This window comes from Prorops nasuta, unplaced genomic scaffold (genome assembly GCF_024137725.1).
Source record: "Prorops nasuta isolate Cenicafe-Biocafe unplaced genomic scaffold, Cenicafe_Pnas_1.2 PNAS00009, whole genome shotgun sequence".
Lineage (NCBI taxonomy): Eukaryota > Metazoa > Arthropoda > Insecta > Hymenoptera > Bethylidae > Prorops > Prorops nasuta.
In genome coordinates this window covers 643,416-658,883 of record NW_027116806.1, presented here as the reverse complement: position 1 = coordinate 658,883, position 15,468 = coordinate 643,416, and the positions used below count along the sequence as shown (strand labels likewise).

The window sequence follows — 15,468 nt, the reverse complement described above, 5'->3', positions numbered from 1 at the left end:
AGAGATAATAAGGAAATTTCTGTATTGTTGGAAGAGGCTAAACAGGAGAAATAAGGCAAGGCCATGCCGAAAAATCTAGGCAACCTCAGATAAGGAGAAGCGGCCTCGGGTAGTCCTAAAGAGAAAGACCGGGTTTATAAGTTCTCAAGAGGAAGGGAGATAGAACATCAAGTCTGGCTTGAACGCTTGTTACGCGTTTCAAGCAGGCTGCGCGAAAGTCGTGCGCAGAATGCCATAGCAGGCAGTCGGAACGCGACCGTGGGACAGTGCTGATGTGTCCGTGCGTGCTGGTAAGCGCGTGACGCGGCACTCAGCCAGCCATGAGTCCGTTCGCGTACGTGAGGTGTGTGCTATAGGCGAAGCCTGCACGTACGTCACGACTGGATACCGACCAATGCATAATGGGTTGTGCAGGGGCGTAGTTAGCCCGTTGGAATGTGTCCCGGTGCCCTCCGTAATCCCATAGGCTTGCGCTGTGGCTCGACGGGCCGCGAGCATTGCCTCCGTGGTGGTCCGCTCCTGGCAAACTCTATGCTTGGCAATGATACCGCATGTTCCCGCACTCCTCACCACCACCTGTGTGTGGGTGGTAAGCGATAAATGTATACCCCTCAGCAGATAGGTCTACAATTCTCGGACTTCCGCAAGGAACCCTCCCCTCTCTCCACGATCTAGCATACTGAACGACCCTAGCTACCGCTACCGTCCAAATGCATGGCCGCAGGGCTGTACAAAGTGCATAGAGAATGGGGTTGAAAGACTCCAGTGATAACGTAGGGTTGTTGGCCACACAACTGACCAACTGGCGCCCTGATACCGATAAATAAGGACGGGCGAAGGTAATGTGAAAACTCGTGGTGTGAGTGGTCCCTCACACTGACGGGAATAACGTTACATATAATAACAAAGGACTTTTAATTGAATGCATAAGTATAATGATACTATGTCGAACGATAGAAGAATTGGAGAACATATTTAATAATTTTATACGTTTGCTTTTGACGGACAACGAAAAAGATGTGACAAACTTTTAAAAAATCTAAAAAAATTAAAAGAAAAAGATAAAAACTTTTTAAAAGATTTAAATAATGATTTACAAAATGAAGCAGAACATTTTACCGAATTACCCAATATTAATTTTAAGAATAAAGTAATTTATGACAAGTGCCCGTTTTATAAATATTTTCAGAAAATGTTTTTAATAATAGAAAAAGAATGCAAACAATCTAGGGGAAAATATAACAATAAGTTTTATGATCCTGCCTACGCAAAATATTTTTTAACACATTATATTCCGTATATACCCTTCTGGAGTGGTATAAACCTGAATTTAATTGATAAAAATGTAGAGGAGAGACGTCTTAGCAATGCCTACATCGAAAGTTATTTCAGGGAAAAAAAAAATATTTTGGAAGGTAAATCAACAAATTCAATAGCAGATTTTATCAGAAAAATGGAGAATTATACATCACAATTGCTAACAGAAAACGAATTAAAAATACAAACTAAAACACCATTAAAAAGAAATATAATAAAATACCCACAAGCAGAAGAAAATCCTTTCATTACCAAAAAATGGTGTAAAAAATCAAGTAAAAAACGAATTAGCTATTTGAAAGGTAAAACAATAAGAAACACGTGGAAACAAATGGGAAAAAAATTAGAATAACAAAGTTCACCAGATAAATCTGAATCAATAATTGATTCACTCGATGAACCCGATTCAATAGTCGAATTTGACTCATTAGATACACCTGAGTCAATAAATGAATACAATATAATAGATGAATCTGGTTTACTAGAAAAATCAAAATCACAAGATCAATATAACTCTCTAAATCAACCAGATCAAGCAGAAAACATAAATTATGACAAACAGCAGTGCTGCAGCCAAATGGCAATATCAGGAAATAAACTGTACAATTCTCCAAACTATAATTTTGCAAGTAGTTCGCCAAACATATATATATATATATATCCCAATATGAATACCCCCCAGATACAATAAAAGTAAATAAAACAGTGCATTCATCCGCTTATGAATATAACACTTTATTACCAAAAAAATGGATTAATAGTCTAGTTATTGATTCTTATATGATTAACCAAGATTGGGGTAATAGAATAACATATGTTTTTACCGATGACTCGATTTTAATGGTCGGAGACTTTTTTAACCCAAATTTAATCAGTTCTTGTTCTATTTTTAATATACCATACATATTAAAAAACGAAATTTTAATTCCATACATATACAGAAATCATTGTCGGTTATTACATATCAATATTGACACTAAAACGATATAGCTCTGTTAGACCCGTACAAAAATATAGAAGATGAAAATCGAGTAACAAATGCTTTTCTGTATTATATTAACAAATGTGATGAATCGTCAGATTTCCATAGCCTAAAAAACGTTAAATGGACCATAACTTCAAATTCTGACAGGGTATTTTAGGCCCAAAATGATTTTGAAAATTGTGGCTTATACGTAATCCATTATATGGAATGTATAGTCATAAGTATTCCTTTAGAAACCCCGATGAATCCTAAAAATTATAGGATTACAGTTGCAATACAATTATTAAAAGCATCAAGGAACATGGATTTTTGTTGCTTATATTGCACTCAATTAATAATTAAGGACAATTACGAAACTTGTTCCAATTGCTGTAGAAAGATACACAAAGAATGTATAAGTGTCAGTGTTCGAGATTGGGAGGAGCAGAAAATGTTGCGAAGTAGATTCCGCATTTCTCTGTTATATCTCCCATCTCTATTGCGCTCACAATAGACGGCTAGACCGACAGCGTCTAGCCGCTCTATCTGTCTCTCTCTCCGCGGCGCGCTTGCGCGTCTTCTGGCCCTGGCGCGTCGCGGCCGCGAAACGACACTACTTGCGCGCTTGGCCACTAGGTGGCCAGCGCCCGCGGCAGCTCTCTCGCTGGCAAGATTAGTGTCGCGTAATTATATAGATGGGTCCTTGATAAGGACCCATCGCACCTCAGCCTTGCTCGACCGCTGCTACCCGCAGCAACAGCAGCACCTTTTTTTGAGCCTTTCGGCACCACCGCCTCCACGGCATTTTTGACGCCTCCACCAGGCCAGCCAACGAGCGCCTCCACCGGCGTACTCTACGGGGCGACTACTTTGGTAAGTATCACCCACCACCCACTGCCAACCAAGAGGGGACTACCCCTCTGCGGCATTTCCCCCTCCTAAGGGAAATTTCTCCGGGGACTGCCCGGGAGAAGTCCACCCTCTCCTTCACCTCCACACTGCCTCCGAGGACTACCTCGGACCCAGTGTTCCGACCCTCAAATCCAGGGCTCTCGACGAGTCGGGTAGTGGGAGGGGTAGATTCACCCTAGGGGTTGGGGTGGCTCGGAGCCACCATAGCTCTGGGAGAAGGGGGCTGAGGGGTAAGGGGACTTCCCCTTCCCTAAATCCACCTCTCCCACTTCGCTTCCTCCCTTGGCTGGGGATTTTACTAGGGAATACCCTAGGAAAAATTGTCCAGTCAGGGAGTTTCTAAGTCCGCGTTCCCTCCTGGGGAATTTTGAGTCTTGGGGTTCTAAGGAATCTTCTGCGAAAAGAAATTCCCTAGAATTTAACGGCAGCAAATTCCCTAGGCCTTCGCCATTGTACATATCGCGGTTTTTCTTGTACATAAAAATACTTTGTAAACGTTTGTATATTTTTTATTTATTTGAATAAAAAACACTTTTACCTATTAACTCTGCCTTGAATATTTTATTCTAGAATAAGACCTTCCTTTCTGACCACAGGTTCGGAGCCAACTTGGGGCACTGTTTCGCACAAATTTTTGGTCCTTCGAGCCGGATATCCGGCAAAAAACGTTCGAAGTGCATCAGTGTTTTTAAGTTGGAGATTCTGACTGGGTTAAGATTGTGGTTTGTTCTGGAATAGAGATTCAAGATGACTACGCCTAGCTCAGGGGAATTACTAGAAGCGATCAATTACGTGCCCATGATTCGGGATGAATTCGTTCGGTTGGTCGTTAACATTAAGAAACGTGGAGTACGCAACTTCACCCTCCCTTTCTTGGAGGATAGGCTTGCGGCCGTCGAGAAGTGGCTTAAGGTGTTGCATATAAAACTCACGTTAAGATCACTACTCATACTAAACCGGCTGAATTAGCTAAAATGGATTACGTAACCGAAAACTGGTATGAAGCGGCCCTTGATGCCCATAGTGACGCGGAAGAATACATCCTAGGACATTTAGATGAACTTCGCTCCAATCAGGTGATGCCAGCATCAGGTCCCACGGCGCCTTCAGGCGAAATAAACCACATTAGGCTTCCAATTATCGATTTGCCGAAGTTTTCCGGGGATTATTTAGAATGGAACAACTTTTATGAAACATTCAGTTCCATTGTTCATGAAAAGGCATATGTCTCCGGGCGAGACAAGTTCCACTATCTAAAATCTTGCTTGCAAGGTGAAGCGGCTACGGTCATTAAATCTTTAGCGATCACCTCCGAGAACTATGAGATAGCATGGGACACTCTAGTAGCTAGGTATACTGACAGACGAATGATCACGGATACGTTCTTGGACCAGATCTCGCAAGTACCCACGCTTCGGGGTGACAATTTTAAAGTTCTCAAGGAAGTTAGGGACTCTGTCACGGTTGCGCTCAACGCCCTCAAAACTATGGGTTACGGCGTCGATCATTGGGATCCCATCATTGTTCATTCACTGAAGAACAAACTGGATGACACCCTCCGCTTGGCCTGGGAGATGTATCTGGGAAGCAGCAAGGATTACCCCACCTTTCTTCAATTTTCGGAGTTTCTAACGCGTCACATTAACTCTTTGCAATCATTAGGCAACAAACCTAAGACTTCCAAAAAGGAATCGGGGAAATCCTTGAAGTCACACGCTGCGAGTGTGAATAGTACCGGTTGTGCTCACTGTGGTAGTAACCATCTCTTGTATCAGTGCAAGGACTACCTTGCATTGACCCCTCAGGCTCGATCAAAGTTTGCATTTTCACAGAACCTCTGCATCAACTGCCTGAGGCCAGGGCATAGTTGCTCCAATTGTTCTTCTTCGTCACGATGCAGGAAATGTAGTAAAATGCATCATACGTTGTTGCATTTTGACAAATCTGGCACCGGGGGGAGCAAGTCACGGGGGACTACCCCTGCGACAAACTCCGCTTCCGAGCCTGAACCCTCTAGCACGCATTCTACAACGCATCTTAGCGTTACCGATACACGATCAGTCCTATTGGCCACGTTCTCTGCCAGGATTGATGCTCATGACGGTTCTCGTGTTATAGTCCGCGGTTTAGTTGACCCGGGCTCAGAAACTTCCTTTATCTCAGAAAAGTTAGCTCAGCAGTTACGAGTACCGCGACAACGTATCAACGCTACCATCCATGGAGTGAATTCGGCTCAAACCGTGCGAGCGGAGGCACAGATTACCCTTCATTCTCTCAAACGACACGGTGCTTCATTGGATGTAACCGCAATAATCTTATCAAAGATTACTCCATATCTACCTCCGTCTTATTCTCCGTCATCTATTCCAGCACTAAACGGAATTGAGCTCGCAGATACTTTCGCTTCTACCAAGGTTCCAATTGATGTGCTCCTTGGTGCAGATTATCTTGCTGAGGTGGTAGAAGGTCCGTACATTCGTTGTCCTGATCATTCAGTACTTGCTCAGCAGACGATTTTCGGGTGGATCGTAGCCGGAGTCTTATACAAGGCTGGTCGCTCCCATAGTTACACGGTTCATCATTGCTTTGACTTCGAAAACACTCTTCGCGACTTCTGGGAACTGGAAGAAGTTCCTGAGGTCAAACCCATGTCCACAGAGGACTCCCTCTGTGAACAACATTTTGTGGATACGGTATCACGCACCCCTTCGGGTCGTTTTGTCGTTGCCTTACCTTTTCGATCCGACATCGAAAGGCATAATCTAGGTTCTTCTTCTCGGGTAGCAGAGAAAACCTTATCAAGAATACTTCGGCGATTGGATACTTCTCCAGAACAGGCTGAAAGTTATTCTCAATTCTTACAGGAGTATCTTATGTTGGGACATATGTCTCCTGTTCCTAGGAACTCTGACTTTCGCGTCTTCCTGCCTCATCATGCAGTATTCAAGACCGAGAATCAGAAGACCAAGATTCGCGTTGTATTCAACGCATCATCTAAAACTTCTACTGGCGTCTCGCTTAACGATACGTTATTCATTGGACCCAAGCTCCAACAGGACATCACGCGGATCCTAATGAATTGGCGTTCCTTTCGATATGTAGGCGTCACTGACGTTGTTAAAATGTTCAGACAGATTCTTGTGCGTTTTGAGGACCGCAAGTATCAGAACATTTTATGGAAGTCTGATTCCGGTGAGCTTCAGGCCTTCGAACTCAACACGGTGACCTACTGTACTGGACCGGCACCTTTCCTATCCTCGCGAGTTTTGCGCGAATTAGCTTACACGGACGGAGCTAACTTCCCTCTCGCGCAGGATGTGTTGTTAAATTCTACTTATGTAGACGATATACTTTTTGGGGCCCATGACTTACAGCAACTTAGTTCGGTTAGGGAACAACTCATCGCTCTACTGGCAAAAGGGGGCTTCTCCTTAAGCAAATGGGCATTCAATCAACCGGGGTCTTCCCCGCTTGAACCTACCGAGCTGCATTCTTTCTTTGAGGATCCTGCTGGATCAAGTAAAGTCTTGGGCATATATTGGGATCACGGGGATGATAGCTTCCGCTTCCGTGTTTCTCCTTCACACATTGGTGTACTAACCAAACGCATCCTCTTATCAGAGAATGCTAAGATCTTCGATCCATTGGGATGGATTTCTCCAATAATCATCACTCTAAAGCAGTTAATGCAATCCACCTGGTTGCTTAAACTCTCTTGGGATGAAGAAATTCCTGAGCCTATTAAGTCAAAATGGCTCAAGTGCTATGAGCATCTCCGAGACTTACAGACTTTACGGATTCCACGGTGGACCGGACAATCACTTACTACTGGAAAACGCGAATTAATTGGATTTTGTGACGCCTCAGAACTTGCGTACGGCGCAGTCGTTTATGAACGCCTCACTGATGAGGACGCTAAACTCTCGGTACATTTAGTAATGTCTAAAACAAAGGTCGCTCCGATCAAGACCACTTCAATCCCTCGTCTGGAGTTGGTCGCAGCTGCCCTTCTAGTCAAGTTATTGGTTCACGTCAAGGGAAGCTTGGTCGGGAGTTGTGATGCGATTCGTTGCTATTCGGATTCGCAAGTCGCTTTAGCCTGGATAGCAAAGCAACCTGTGCATTGGAAGACGTTTGTGGCTAATCGCGTTTCATATATCCAAACACATTTATCGGAAGCCAGCTGGCATCATGTACCCACTAAGTTGAATCCTGCAGACTTGTGCTCAAGAGGAACCAGTGCTCAACAGTTATCAGAGGACTCACTTTGGTGGCATGGGCCTGCTTTTCTCCGTGAGCACACCGCAAATCCCGTTCAGGTCTTTGAAACCGCGGAAGAAAGTCGAAAGGTAGCGTTAACCGCTCAATTCGACACAACTGAGTGTTGGTTTTTTGATAAGTTTTCGTCTTGGTCTAAACTGGTCCGAGTTATGGCCTATGTTCTTCGATTTGTCCAGCGGACCAGAAAAAACGGCCAATGGGAGGACTCCCTCCTGTCTGCAACGGAAATTCGCAGTTCGATTGAAGCCTTGGTAAAGGTTGTTCAACGAACGCACTTCGCGAGCGAAATCTCAGCCTTGAATCATGGGTTACGTATACCGTCGCGGTCAAAGCTTCTTTCCTTACATCCGGTCATTGATTTACAAGGAATCCTAAGAATAGAGGGGCGGCTTCGGAACGCCGAAATTTCTGAACAAATGAAACACCCTATTATTCTTCCGGATTGCCACTTAACGGCCATACTCATTAGGCAAACGCACCTAGATACACTTCACGGGGGGCTCCAACTAACTTTGTCCACGTTGCGACAAAAGTTTTGGGTCGTGAATGCGCGAAATCTAGTAAAATCATGCGTTCACAAGTGCGTCACGTGTGTTCGCGAACGCGCTAAACTCGGTAACCAGCTTATGGGATCACTCCCTGCCGCTAGGGTTTCGCGAAGCTTCACTTTTGAACACACCGGAGTAGACTATGCTGGGCCTTTCTTGGTTAAATTGCATCACGGTCGTAACGCAAAATCCATGAAATGTTACGTGGCAGTGTTCGTATGTCTATCTACCCGTGCTGTTCACTTGGAACTCGTTTCTCGATTGGTACCGAGGCCTTCCTCGCTGCGCTGTCTCGATTCATTTCTCGTCGTGGAAAACCCGCCGTTATGTACTCAGACAACGGCCTTAATTTTCAAGGAGCGGACGCGGAACTAAAACGCGCCTACCGATGTGCCTTAGAAGCCGCCCGCGCTCAACCCACCGAGTCCATCCGTGAAATCGAGTGGAAATTCATTCCGGTCGCTACTCCCCACTGGGGCGGTCTTTGGGAAAGTGCTGTAAAAAGTATGAAACACCACCTGAAACGCTCCCTCGGAGTTTTCGTGCCTAATTTCGAGGAAATGACCACACTACTGACTAAGATCGAGGCCTGCCTAAATTCACGACCTATATCGCGGTTACATGATGATCCAGAGTCGTTGGACGTACTCACTCCGGGGCATTTTTTGTCAGGACGGGCGTTAAATTCCCCACCTGAATTATCCACCTTGGATTTACGAGAATCATCATTAAACCGTTGGCAAACCGTAAATCGAATCACCGAGACCTTTTGGAAGAAGTGGTCTTCCGAATACTTACACACTTTGCAACATAGACCGAAATGGCAGAACTCTAACTCGGAATTCGGTGAAGGAGATTTGGTGCTTGTCAAAGTACCTAACAATCCTCCCCGTATGTGGACCTTGGGGCGGATTCTCAAACTAGTTCCTGGGGTGGACGGAGTAGCTCGCGTAGCTGTCCTTAAAACCGCGAGAAAAGAGATTCAACGGAGTCTCTCGCAACTCTGTAAACTCCCCTCTTAGCCCTCACTTTGGGTCTTATCAGGGTCTATCTTCCCCTTGCTTTCCGGCATCCTGGGACTCTTCAGGTTGTCATCTCTCCTTCTCAAGCTTCCTGGGACTCTTCAGGTTGCTTAACTTTCTTCTTCCTTGTTTTGACGCCATCGCGTCAACGGGGGGAGTTTGTTCGAGATTGGGAGGAGCAGAAAATGTTGCGAAGTAGATTCCGCATTTCTCTGTTATATCTCCCATTTCTATTGCGCTCACAATAGACGGCTAGACCGACAGCGTCTAGCCGCTCTATCTGTCTCTCTCTCCGCGGCGCGCTTGCGCGTCTTCTGGCCCTGGCGCGTCGCGGCCGCGAAGCGACACTACTTGCGCGCTTGGCCACTAGGTGGCCAGCGCCCGCGGCAGCTCTCTCGCTGGCAAGATTAGTGTCGCGTAATTATATAGATGGGTCCTTGATAAGGACCCATCGCACCTCAGCCTTGCTCGACCGCTGCTACCCGCAGCAACAGCAGCACCTTTTTTTGAGCCTTTCGGCACCACCGCCTCCACCAGGCCAGCCAACGAGCGCCTCCACCGGCGAACTCTACGGGGCGACTACTTTGGTAAGTATCACCCACCACCCACTGCCAACCAAGAGGGGACTACCCCTCTGCGGCATTTCCTCCCTCCTAAGGGAAATTTCTCCGGGGACTGCCCGGGAGAAGTCCACCCTCTCCTTCCCCTCCACACTGCCTCCGAGGACTACCTCGGACCCAGTGTTCCGACCCTCAAATCCAGGGCTCTCGACGAGTCGGGTAGTGGGAGGGGTAGATTCACCCTAGGGGTTGGGGTGGCTCGGAGCCACTATAGCTCTGGGAGAAGGGGGCTGAGGGGTAAGGGGACTTCCCCTTCCCTAAATCCACCTCTCCCACTTCGCTTCCTCCCTTGGCTGGGGATTTTACTAGGGAATACCCTAGGAAAAATTGTCCAGTCAGGGAGTTTCTAAGTCCGCGTTCCCTCCTGGGGAATTTTGAATCTTGGGGTTCTAAGGAATCTTCTGCGAAAAGAAATTCCCTAGAATTTAACGGCAGCAAATTCCCTAGGCCTTCGCCATTGTACATATCGCGGTTTTTCTTGTACATAAAAATACTTTGTAAACGTTTGTATATTTTTTATTTATTTGAATAAAAAACACTTTTACCTATTAACTCTGCCTTGAATATTTTATTCTAGAATAAGACCTTCCTTTCTGACCACAGGTTCGGAGCCAACTTGGGGCACTGTTTCGCACAGTCAGTGAATCACAAATAGATGATACTTATGACAGGAAGCTTCGATCAAAATTAAGTCGCAATCCTTATATCTTTCACAACAGAAAAATGTGTGTTCTATGTGAAAAATTTGTTATAAATTATTGATAAAAATATGTCATTTTTAGATGTTATCAGGACAATGATTAATTTCTTATAAATTATTGGTAATATTTTGAATATTATATAATTAAACTAACAATAAATAAACTAATCTTTCAATATATAAATCGGTTTTTTATTTCATAGCCTTTTTTTAAAACTTGCCCTTTATTCTACTTCAAAGTATCATAATTTTATTAGTAATTTACTTTCATTCTGCAACACACAAGGTTTGAAAACTATTTTTGTTATGAAAAAAAAATTTTCATATGAATTAATTACTGGATTTACGCAAATTGTTACATAATTGGTTCATAATTTCCCACCTTCCGGAAGAAGCTGCAACACAATTTGTTATATAAAAAATACCATTATTAATTTTTTTCAAGCGTATTATTTCGTTGGCATACTATTTCCTTTCTGCATCTTGCTTTTTCGATAATAGACAATGCAAGAATAAATATTGATCCATGTAAAAGATCCGGTAACCTTATGCAAATGTTTATTTTTGCTTAAACAAATTTATATCGAAGGCATTTTTTATTCAGCATCCAATTTTCTTAATACACTTGATTGTTGAGTTGAAGTAGTGTTTAGTATTATTTTTTGAGAATTTTCTATTTTACGATATACTAGAAAAATTCAGTTTCTTATCAAAAAAAGGCAATTTTTTTGTTTTAAGACACATCGTTTAATTTCTATCGAATTTTCTTTTTGCATTCGTTTGCTGAGCCGAAGTAGTGTTAAGCATAATTTTTTGGGAATTTTCGACCCACCGAAATATTGAAGGAATTCATTTTTTTACATAAAAACAACAATTTTATTTTATTTAAGACGCATCTTTCAATTTGCATCGAATTTTCTTTTTGGACCTGATTGCTGAGCCGATGTAGTGTTTAGCGTAATTTTTTGGGAATTTTCCAGCCACCGGAATATTGTAAGAATTCATTTTTTACCATAAAAAACAACAATTTTATTTTATTAAAGACGCATCGTTCAATTTGCATCAGATTTTCTTTTTGCATTTGATTGCTGAACCGAAGTAGTGTTAAGTATAATTTTTTGGGAATTTTCCATCCACCGGAATAGTTCGAAAAATGGTTTCTTAGAACCGTTCATTGAACGTTCGAAATTTCATTGAAACAATTTACCAAGGAGTTAACATGTTGGAATCCTTTCTCAAAAAACGGGTTAACGAAACCCTGTAACTTAGCAACAAAGATCAGGCTTAAGTTAAAACTTATTAAACTTAACTTAAAAGTTGCAGGAAAGTAGTATCTCATAATGTACTATCAATTGAGAATAAAAAACTTTTTGAAATCGAGGGCTACAATACAAGTTACTTTTAGCCTATTATTGGAGTCAATCTTTATGAAAAAATACGACGACAGCTTCAATATTATGGACTAAATATGAAGATAAGTTAATCATATAAGATAGAAATATTTTCGAATTTTCCTTTTGAGTATTCAAAGTATAGTAAAATCTTAATAAAAAATAAAATAATATAAATTTTACCAATTTATTGAACTACACTTTTATTAAATATATTATAGAACATCAGTTACTTATTATAAAATCAAGGGAAGTTTATTTTATTGAAATGAAAATTTGTCCTGGACTTTATTTTTAAAGTAATAAGCATTTACGTGATATTTATGAAAAATATATAACATGACCCTAACTTATGTATAATAATTTCTTCACTATTTTGATTCTACTTTCAGAATTAAAATTGAAAAATCATAAGCTTCTCTATTTTATATCTTTTACTAATCGATAGGCTGCCAGTTTGAAACTGTCATCTAATTAAAAAAATCAATGGAATTTGAAAGATTAGAGGAAGGAAGAACGATCTATGCTTATTTAAATAACTTTAAATGATGGTTATTTATCCAAAAATTGTAATTGCTAATTAAAAATACGTAATAACTTGATGTTTTACCGAAAAAGAGGTTATAATTTCTGCCAAACACCAAAATAGTTCAATGTTGTTATTATAATTGACAAAAGAGGCTTAAACTAGAGATATTACTTTATCAGTTTTTGTATAAGATTTGTATAGAAAATTTAGCAATGAATTTTGAAGATGAATAATAGGCATTTGAACCTAAAGGATTTAGTAGAAATAATATGATAAATATATTGTTTCAAACATATAGTGCGACCTATTTTTGTACTAATACATAGACTAATACTAATATTATGCTTCAAATGAAAAAATCTTTAGTTATAACTAACAAGTATAATTACTTACATCAGTTTGATTATCGTGACAGTCAATCTCCTCTACGTAATTAGCTGGAAACCAATGCTGTTTTATACCACCGTAATCTCCTCTCCACCATCCTTCTGTTTGACGGTTTACATTTGTTATTAAGGCATGCTTAACTAATGTCAATTCATCATCCCTCTGTGCTTTATAATCATATACTGCTTTTACGGTTACCTTTAAAATGTAAAAAAATCAAGAGTCAACATCGTGAAAAATTAAGAAAGTTCGGAGCATTGTCCGTTTTGCTTCAGATTGTGTTGCAACGCTAAATGTTATCCAAATATTTTATATAACGATAGCTTTTTCTGTTATCACAGTTAGTTAAAACTTATAAGGAACCATTTGTGTGTGTTCTTTTACTTTGTCAATTAAAGTATTTTTGACGCCAAATGCAGACTGTATTATTCAGACATGTTTTAAAATTTGAAATAAACTCCTCGGCTGTATAAATAAATAAATAATTCTAAAATATCAAATGATTAGTGGAACATAATGTAGAATAAAATTGTTCACTTTTATAATTGTATCAAATGCCATCAAGAAGCACGATAGTGTATCGATGGCAAGTAATTTAAGCAGCCGATACACAACCAAGGTTGCCAAGTGTAGTACTTTCGGTACACTCTGGAAAATTGAATCGTTCCGAAACGTCAACAGAAATTAAATAGGCCTAAGTTAGCTGGTGGACAATTCTTTTCCACATCGCGCGGCTTACCTGCTATTGTACCGAGCCCCAAGCAATAAACTGAGGGTAATAAACCGACCGAAAATGACGAATCCTTATATACCTGTACTCAAATTGGCAATCAAAAATTCTAATTTTAATATTATTAATTAAACATTTTTTAAATTGTTATCAATGCATTGCTTTTATTTTTAAGATGAGAATAAGCCCAAACACGAGACTAATCGGACGATATTTCTATATTAGATGTATCCTGTAGTTCTTATTTTATTAAATTCTAATGATACTTTATTTTATTTTGTATTTCTTTTATTTAGTAAATTAAGATAAATGAAAAATAGCAGAAATAAATCATTAAAAATTATCAGCGTTAATACCATGTCTAAAAAAATAAGAATTTTTCATCCTTTATCAAATTTCCCAGCTTAATATGTTTCAAAGCGATAAGCGAAAAACATCACGTTCTTTATTAATAACTGCTTTCGGCTACTTTCCAACGCTTGAAACGTAAACAAATTTTGATCAGCTGCTAATATGATTGTTGTTGATATTCTTGAGATGTAAACACAAATAGAGCAGCTTACCTTATTTAGAATACCATTTAAGTGTTATATAATATAGCCATGACATAGATCATACATATGAAATAATATGTGTTGATCCGGTTTGCTAAAATTTGATTGTTTATATCTCATGGAGAAACAAGACAATAATATTACCAGCTGTCAGTCGTGCGTTAACTTATATAGAATCCAGACATATAATAAAGTGAAATTATATATATATACAAAATGAATGATAACGAACTATTGTGGGTGAAAAAAGGAATGGTTATTGGTATGTTTTTATGTGGTGTAAACAACAGAGTGATATCAGAACAGACGGAAATGAGTGAAAGGTTAGTGTCAAAATGGATAAATAGATATAAAGAAAATGGATTAGACGGACTTAGAGACAAACGCAAAGACAATTTCCGATTGAGCAAAACAACAGCGGAACAAGACGCAGCGATAGTAGCAGCAGTGGATTTACAACCGTTTGAGCCATCAGCTAGAGTTTTAGATACAGTGGATAATTTAAACATTTGTGCAAGAACTGTAAGAAATAAGTTGCACAAAGCTGGAATACACTGTCATCGTCCAGCGAAAAAAATTAAATTAACAGCCCAGCACAGAGAAAAAAGAATTTCATTTGCAACTAATTATTTAAGAGTGGCACCAACATTTTGGGACAATGTTGTATGGACTGACGAAAAAGTTTTTGTGTCAACGATGGATGGCAGAATGCACGTGTGGCGTCCAGACGACAAAAGATTTGACAACAAATACACATTGCAGAGAGACAGAAGCAGCAGAATCTCTATTGCCTTTTGGGGCTGGATGACGAAAGATGGAGTAGGAGAATTACATGAAATTGAAACGAAAATGAATTCAGAAGTTTACTGTAACGTTTTGGAAACTGTCATGCTTCCTACAGTGAGAGCAGTTTATCCTGAAGAAGATGTTCCAAAAATTAAATTCGTACAAGATAATTCCAGCGTTCATAGTTCGAACATGACAAAAGAATGGTTCGCCGAACATCCGGAAGTAGAGCTAATTGACTGGCCAGCTAAGTCACCTGATTTGAATGTCATTGAAAATATTTGGGGCATAATGACAAAGCGGTGGAGGCCTGAGCAAGAAAGATCGACGGCAGCATTAAGAAACCACGTTTTACAAACATGGGACGATTTGAGAAACGACCCATCGTTTTGTAAAAACTTGGTCGACTCGCTCCCTCGACGTCTTAATGCTGTCATAAATAGTAATGGATACTCTATTGGCTATTAAGGTAAGTTCTTTCATTTTCTAATAAAATTATACAATTTCAAATTTGTAGAGCTTAACCTTTTCCTTCGATTGTGTTCATTTTAATTTAGCGATGTTTCTTGCTTGGACCTTGCCGTATTGTCATCATGGCCCATCTATTTTCAATACTTTCAAACGGGTTGACGCTGCCAGTTCATTGGATCTGCTTTCGGGAGTTTGGGAAATCATTCTTTTGGAGTTCGACCATCTTGCACGAAATTAAAATTTAGGGCATTATCTT

At 40.5% G+C, this 15,468-nt stretch overlaps 1 protein-coding gene across 5 annotated transcripts in view; it reads right to left on the bottom strand.

The window, feature by feature from the left end:
* The window catches only part of sl (small wing phospholipase C gamma 1), a 467,203-nt gene that overhangs the window by 186,425 nt on the left and 265,310 nt on the right, over window positions 1-15,468 (bottom strand). For all 5 annotated transcript variants that reach the window (XR_010823023.1, XM_066731397.1, XM_066731396.1 and 2 more), the window contains one exon: window positions 12,678-12,869. Coding sequence is in view for 4 of the 5 variants with exons in the window: in XM_066731397.1 (XP_066587494.1) it covers window positions 12,678-12,869 (192 nt within the window). In the remaining variant the exon portion in view is untranslated. The remainder of the gene's footprint in view (window positions 1-12,677; window positions 12,870-15,468) is intronic.